General features: G+C 39.2%; 1 protein-coding gene across 5 annotated transcripts in view; it reads right to left on the bottom strand.

Annotated features, from left to right (window-relative positions):
- Nek4 (NIMA related kinase 4) overlaps positions 1-7,809 on the bottom strand; it is a 47,335-nt gene that overhangs the window by 36,117 nt on the left and 3,409 nt on the right. For all 5 annotated transcript variants that reach the window (XM_023715751.1, XM_023715754.1, XM_023715752.1 and 2 more), the window contains exons 3-6: positions 6,151-6,348; positions 5,834-5,941; positions 3,744-3,898; positions 358-499 (exon numbers count right to left, since the gene is read on the bottom strand). In XM_023715751.1, coding sequence (XP_023571519.1) covers positions 358-499; positions 3,744-3,898; positions 5,834-5,941; positions 6,151-6,348 — 603 coding nt within the window. The remainder of the gene's footprint in view (positions 1-357; positions 500-3,743; positions 3,899-5,833; positions 5,942-6,150; positions 6,349-7,809) is intronic.

Here is a 7,809-nt window from a genome sequence, read left to right as displayed (position 1 = left end):
AAAACTTAAAAAAAAAAAAAAAAACTAAATAAATAAGAGGTAGTGGTTGTACATATTTGTGAATGTATGAAACACATATAATTGTTTACTTTTAAAAATTTCACGTTATATCATGCAAATTTTATCTTTTAAAAATCTAAGAAGTTATGACAATGCTGATTTCATGAACAATTTGATAGCCTTCTGTGGACAAAGTAACCTTAAAGGAATTATCTTCATCAGTATTCTTTCTCTAGGTTATAGGATTAATTGCATAATAGACTCTCTAGTAATCATTTCCCCATAAAATAATTTGCCAAGGTAATCTACCTTTTAAAATAGAGTTTTAAAATCATTACCCTTTAAAAAGAAACATACCATTACATGTGTCTGGGAGCCCTTGGAAGAGGGTGGTTGGGGGAGGACTGCTTCATGATTTGATTCTGTCTTTCTGGAAACCATTGTGGCAACAGGCTTGGATTTGGAGTCACCGTGTTTAATGTTAGCTTTGGAGGTTTTTCTTTATGATGTGGAAAAGAATAAAAGATCATCACTACAGTGAAGAGTAAGGAGCTTAATGCATATATGAAAATGCATGTATATATTACACTTCCCTAAAAAACTGCAACATTTATAGAGAATGGTCTTAAAAATTTGGCAAGTATTTTGTGAAACATCTGATCAGTACTCTTCAAAGCAATCAAAGTCATTAAAAACGGTAAAAAACAAACAAAAAAAACCCTATCAGACTCAAAGAGACCAAGGAGACATGAGCTAATAAAACTTGAACTGAATCCTAGTTACAGAGAAAACTGCCAAAAACTAAATGAAGCCCAGAGTTCAGTCAAGGTTGGTTCCTTAGTTTGGAAAAATGTATCATAGTAATACAAGATACTAAGGATGGGGTACACAGATACTCTCTGTACTATCTTGGCAACTTTCCTGTAAATACAAAATTATTCCAACTTTTCTGTAAATACCAAATTATTCCAAATAAAAATACTGGGGCCGGGGAGATGGCTCAGTGGAATTAGTGCTTCCCTGGCAAGCGCAAGGGCCTGAGTTCAATCCTCGGTTCTGCCAAAAAAAAAAAAAAAAAAAAAGAAAAGATAAAAATGCTATGAGAAAGTGCCTCACATACAGAAGTACCAGGATAAATTTGGTTGGAAATTACAGCCAACATGAACAAAGAGATGATCTTCCTTCCCTGGGCCTCTCTAGCATTGACTTCTCTCCTTGCACATCTAACTCCCCACAAGGAAGGCAGAGAAGACAGAGATGGAGACAGTCTCCACTAGCCCTCTGTCTCAGCTCCTAAACACATGGTTAGGGAATGTAGAACCTGAACATCAATGAAAGCAATTCTTTTCTCAAAAAACTGTATGAATCAAGAGAGAACCCTACAGATGTTCTTAGAAATTTGAATACTATTTTATATGTGATTATTTTTATACATAGTAAATAATGTAATAGAAGTTCACCGAACAGTTCTCTAGATTTCTCATTTTAGCAATTCAGCAAATTTCAGCATGTATCTGAAAAGTGCCAGGACAGGCCACCCTAGAATATGCTGCCCTGGTATAAAGATTAAAAAACAGCAGGTCTAAGGAGTATGCTCTAGCCCTCTTTTGTTTCCCTGAAACCAAGAGATAAAACCCTAAATGGAAGATGTTCTCCCTTTATCAGAAGGAAAGTAATAATCTTGTGATGAAGAATGAAAAGTTGAGAGAGAAAATTCTGTACAAATGGACTGTGTTAAAAATAATTCCGATGGGGGCCAGGGAAATGGGTCAGTGGAATAAGTGTTTCCCTGGCAAGCGCAAGGGCCTGAGTTCAATCCCCGGTTCTGCCAAAAAAAAAAAAAAAAAAAAAAAATTTATGTTCTTGAGCCTCTCCACATAGTGACTTTCGCATTTCACATTTGCCTTCCTTGTCCAATCTAGTATAAAAGCTATAGGTTTCACTCCTTTGAGTCTTCGTCCCCTTAGGAGGGCCCTTGGGTCATGCAGAACTTATTAGACAAATCTATATGCTATTATCCTCTTAATTTACCTTATGACAACTTAATTCTCAAGGCCAGGTTTAAAAAAGCCCCAAAGCCCTTGGCCACTGCTGCTGCTTCCATCTGCCGCTCCTGGAGCTGCCTGTGTGCTCCTGTGGTGCTGACCTGGTACCTTCAGTGACGCAGCTAAGAAGACTCGGGTGTTTGCTATGGCCAACAAAAAGCCCAAGGAAGGAGCCAAAACTGAGAACAATCATATTAATTTGAAGGCGGCGGGGCAGAATGGTTCTGTGGCGCAGCCTAAGATTGAGAAGCGTACACCACTTAGTCAACTAATGAAAGCCTACTGTGAACGGCAGCGTTGGTCAATGAGGCAGATCAGATTCTAATTTGATGGACAGCCCATCAGGGAAACCGACACACCTGCACAGGTGGCAATGGAGGGCGAAGACACAACTGAAGCGCGCCAGCAGCAGCCAGGACGGGCCACTAAGAAGGGAACCTGAAATAACGCTACTGCAGAGCTCTGCTCTTACAGATCAAGAATACATTCTCAATTAGAAAACTATAATTTGGTTCGACCACACACTGACTACTGCAGTATAATTTTCTCTATTTTTCTTTTATACTTCTCCATTTCTTAACTGTACATAAAGTATTTGGTGTATGTACATAAGCATTTTTTTTTTTTTTTTACTAAATGGCCAATAATGTTTCAATTGACATCAAATGGAGATTAGATGGGGAATTACTGGTTCTGTGAAAATAATCTCCTTTCTTCATCAGTGGCATGCTCATCAGCTCTTATCTGTATTCCAGTAAGTTATTATTTTGCTCTGTCTTGGGTTTTTTTGTTTTTGTTTTTCAGTACCAAGGATCAAACTCAGGACCTTGTGCTTGCCAGGCAGGTGCTTATGCCACTGAGCTATATCCCCAGTCCTGCTCTGTTTTAACAGAAAAGACAGTAACATAAAAATCCTTGCATAACTTGTTTGGAGAATTTTAATGTTTTCTACTTGTCATTGTCAAACCAAGGACAATTTTACAACTTTTTTTGCACATAGTTGTTACATGTAACACAGTTTTATTTTCTTTTCAGTTTTTTGTTTTTGTTTTTGTATTTTAGGGAAGGGTCTTCAGGGTGTTCAGGGTCTCACTACTAGATCGGACTCGTAGTGATCTGCCTGTTTACAGCCTCCCAAGAGCTGGGATTGCAGGCACGGGCCCCCACACCCAGTCTCAACTGCCATCTCAGTGCGCCCCTGGGGCGGGGCCAGCATGGCAGGCCCGGGGATCAAACTCCCAGCCCCTGCACCTGTTTGCAGGCGCTTTAATCTGCTGAGCTATTTGGCTGGCCCTTGTAGGACAGTCTTTAACTAGGAGGAAATTTATTTATTTATTTATTTATTTATTTATTTATTTATTTATTGCAGTATAGGGGATTGAACTCAGGACCCTGCACTTGCCAGGCAGGTGCTTATTCTACTGAGCTATCTCCGGAGCCCACGAAATTACTCTTTAAAAAGGAAAAATCCTAAATAGCTTTCCCATTAAGTGTCTTGTTATTTAAATAAACTTCTTGCTTAAAACGAAAAAATAAAGAAGCCAAAGAGAGTAGAATTTTCCCTCCTCTATATATTCTTATCAATTTACTTTGTGTTTTTAAAAAAACTCACCATAAATTCTTGCACATGAAAATGACAGAAGCCACCCTCTTTTCCAACATCTATTTAGCCCAGCTATTTTCAAGGAAGTATCTTACGCCTTTGTGGCCTCCAAAAACAAGGAAATTTGGTGTTTTATATAAGGCTGCCTCAAGATGCTCCTCACGGATGGTCTTTCTTCAGGCCTCTTGCTCAGCATTGTCCTGATCAGTTCTGCCAGCTCTGGGCTATAAGCCTTTGGCATTGGAGGCAGCTACGAAGAAAAATAACCCTGCAGTTATGACCAGTGATCTTATGAAACAAAGTGAAAGATGATTTCCTGATGTTTATTAAAAGTCACATATACAAAGAAGTAGAAAATAATCACCATATTAATCTATAGAAAATACACAGTGTTCTGGTTGAAATAACATTTAAGATTGTAAAGCTATTTCTTTCAACCCAGCAGGCTTATCAGGGGACTGACTCATTCCTTCAGAAATACTAGGCTGCATTTCTAAAGATTTACATACCAGAATGTTCGATGCAGTATCGTTCTTACAGTAGTCAAAAACTGGCAACAACTTAAATGTCTATTCATTTGCATTAAATTATGGTAATTTATTCCAGGCGATAATTATGGCACATCCTTTGTGTGTGTGCACATGTGTGTGTTACTGAGGATGGAAGCAGGGAGCACTGAGTTACATCATCCCCGCCCCTCCTCTAATTTTATTCTGAGACAGTTTCCCTAAACTACTAAGCTACTCCAACTGGTCTCAAACTTGCCATCCTTCTGCCTTAGCATGGCAGGATTAAAGCTGAGGTACGTTCTTCTTAAAGAACACTAAGCCGCTGCTTAAAAAATAAAAGATAAGTGCCAAGGAAAGCTGTCCCTCATATAGAAAATCAAAAAAGTTATGTACTGCTATGTACAGCCTAACTCTATTTCAGTTTCTTTTTTAATTTATTTATTTATTTATTTATGTGTGTGTGTGTGGCCAGCTCAGCCCACCAGGGGGTGGGGCTGGCATGTGGTGCTGGGGGATTGAACCGCGGTCCCTGTGCTTTGCTAAGCTTGTTCTAAGTAGGTGCTTTAGACCACTGAGCCATCTCACCAGCCCTCAGTTTCTTTTTTAAAAAAAGTGTCTCTGTGTACATGCACGTATATCCACCCCAGATATGTCTCTTTATAGGCAGGTAACATCTAGGAGCCTCACAATAAATTGCCACCAATGGCTAGCTTGAAGGGATGAAATAGAGATGGAAGTTCCGCTTCCTTCATATGCAATTCTTTAAGTAGTACAACTATGGGCAAATTTTTCTTGTTCATACACACACAAATAAACAAAAACCCTCAGGGTGCAGGGATGCCTGAGACTGCAAAAGGGCAGCTGGTCTCACAGAAATAAGACATAGCTGGTCACTCCAGCATCCATATTATTCACAATGCCTTCTGCAGTTTCCTATGCCCCACCCCTCTCCCAGGGATTGAACCCAGGGACTTCACATGAACCTACATCCCCCACCCCTTTTTATTTTTTGAGACAGAATTTCACTAATGTTCCCAGGCTGGGCTTGAACTTGCAACCCTTCTGCTTCGGCATCCCAGAGTGCTGGGATTTACAGGTACAGGAAACCACTCATGGGTTACAGTTCTTAATCACTTCCTAGTGATTGTGATAATTATTGAAGAAAAAAGTTTAAACAGAGTAGACTCGTCATCAGGTGTAGCTCATGCATCCAGCAGCTGCTCAGGAAAAGATACTCATACCACCTCACAGCACTTGTGCCTCCTGTAGCCACAGGAAGAAGTTTCCAAAATGCTCATTCTTTTGAGCCATTGAGCCATTTTTACAAGCTAACATTTAAAAAGGATGAATCGTTATCTCTTCAAATCCAACCTTTCTTGCAAAAGCAACTCATCACTTTTTTTTTTTTTTTTTTTTCTGAGACAGGGTCTGCTATGTAGTTTAGGCTGGCCTTGAACTCACTACATAGCCCATGGTTATCTTCCTGCCTCAGCCTCCCAAATGCTAGGATTATAGGCATGCACCACATGCCTGACATACAACCCACCAATCTCAACGATTCACCTCATATTAATGATTTCTCATCAACTAATCTAAATAATAAATGATTTTGTCCGTAGCTATTTGCAAAGATGTATTATATAAATCTTATGTGATTAGTTTCAGATAATTTTTACCTTTCCTTCAATTATCCGATACACTAAAGAATTCATGTCTTTTGCATTGAAGGCATGTTTCAGGGTGGCGATTTCATAGACACAGCATCCCAAAGCCCAAACATCAGACTAGGAAAGAAAAATAGCAAATGGTGAAATGTTGAAGTATCTTACTTACATTTCCCCCATTTAACCAAAAAATAAATACATAAAAACAAAAAGGCTACTTTCCCTTCACAGAGCCATAGATAATTGTGACTCAACTACCCTGAAAGGTTCCAAAATTCTGGGTACTCTCTCGGAGACACAGAAAGCCACCACGCGCAGCCCAATCCTACCTTATAGTTGTAGGGTTTGTTCGAGAACAGTTCGGGGCTCATGTAATAGGGCGTGCCAATGAGGGTGCTGGCCATGTCACAGTGGTTCTCTAGCACTCGGGCAATTCCTAGGTCACCCACTTTGATGATATTTGTTCTTGTTAGGAAGACATTTTGAGTTTTCAGATCTCGATGAAGGATATGTTTTTCATGTAAATACTGAGGAGAAATAAAATTTCATTGCATTTACACTGATTTACTCATTCCTAGCTTCTTTATATCATTAGTAACTGCATGAGTTAAAGAGCTTTAGTTACCTAACTACAGAACATTATTAGTTTAAAAACTCTATAAAGTAAAAGTTCTATATTAGGAGTGGTAGAGAAAGCTTGTAATCCCAGTATATGGAGGCTGAGGCAAGAGGACTGTGGTGAATTCAAGGCCAGCCTGAAAGACGAATCAAGAACCCATCTAAAAAGCAAAATGAATCAAAACAATAACATAAAAGGTCTCACAACTTTCAAAGCAAAAAACTTAAATTCTATATATTAATTGGCTCAATGTCTTCCAAAATTGTTTCCTGGTGACTTGGCAATTACATCATTTTAATATTACCTGGATCTAGTTTTAAAATATGCTTACAGGGCCAGGGAGATGGCTCAGTGGAATAAGCACTTGCCTGGCAAGCGCAAGGGCTTGAGTTCAATCCCTGGTTCCGCCAAAAAAAAAAAAAAAAATGCTTACAGGCTGGGGAGATAGCACAATGGAGTAAGTGTGCAAGGTCCTGAGTTCAATCCCTGGTACCATCAAAATAAATAAATAAATAAAATAAAATATGCTTACAAACTCTCACTGAAAGTAAGGACAAATATTTTTTTTGGTACCAGGGATTGAACTCAGGACCTTGCACTTGCCAAGCAGGACCTTATGCTGCTGAGCTATCTCCCTGGCCCCAGGACAATTTCAACATTAGGTGCACACTTCTGCACACTCCTTCACCATGAAATCCTGAGCATAATAACATTTTCAAATACAGTATAATAAGATCATGTTTTATTTATTTAGGTTTTGATTTTTTGAGAGTCTTGCTGTGTAGTCTAGGCTGACCTTGAACTTACGATGATCCTCCTGTCTCAGCCTCCTGAGTGCTGGGGTTACAGGTGTGCACCACACCCTGCACTTAAAATCATTTTTATTTAAAGAGTATCTCAGAATTTAAACAGCAAGGTCAACTGATTCTAGACAACTGCACCCAGTTACCAAATAGCACTTAGTACACATTCTTCCTCTGGGTATGTGCCCATCAAAACACTTCCATTTCCACCCACTCTGCCATGCAGCCCGATAAAATCCCAAATCCTCCCCATTTAGAACAGTAGCTAGGCCGGGGAGATGGCTCAGCGGAATAAGCGCCTGCCTGGTAAGCACAGGGACCTGAGTTCAATCCCCGGTTCTGCCAAAAAAAAAAAAAAAAAAAAAAAAATTCCAAATTTACCTTATAAAAAAAAAAAAAGGAAAAAAAAGAAAACAATGCAGAATGACTCAATTACTCAGTGCAACAAAGGGAACATTTGCAGTATAATTTGGAAGTGAACTGCATTTGGGTATTAGCTTTAGATGTGAAAGGGTTTTGGGGTGAGTGTGTGTGTGTGTTATATTGGGACAGGATTCTCAGTGATG

This window comes from Octodon degus, unplaced genomic scaffold (assembly GCF_000260255.1).
Source record: "Octodon degus isolate 3935 unplaced genomic scaffold, OctDeg1.0 scaffold00043, whole genome shotgun sequence".
In the NCBI taxonomy this organism is placed as follows: domain Eukaryota; kingdom Metazoa; phylum Chordata; class Mammalia; order Rodentia; family Octodontidae; genus Octodon; species Octodon degus.
This window is presented reverse-complemented; position numbering and strand designations above follow the sequence as displayed.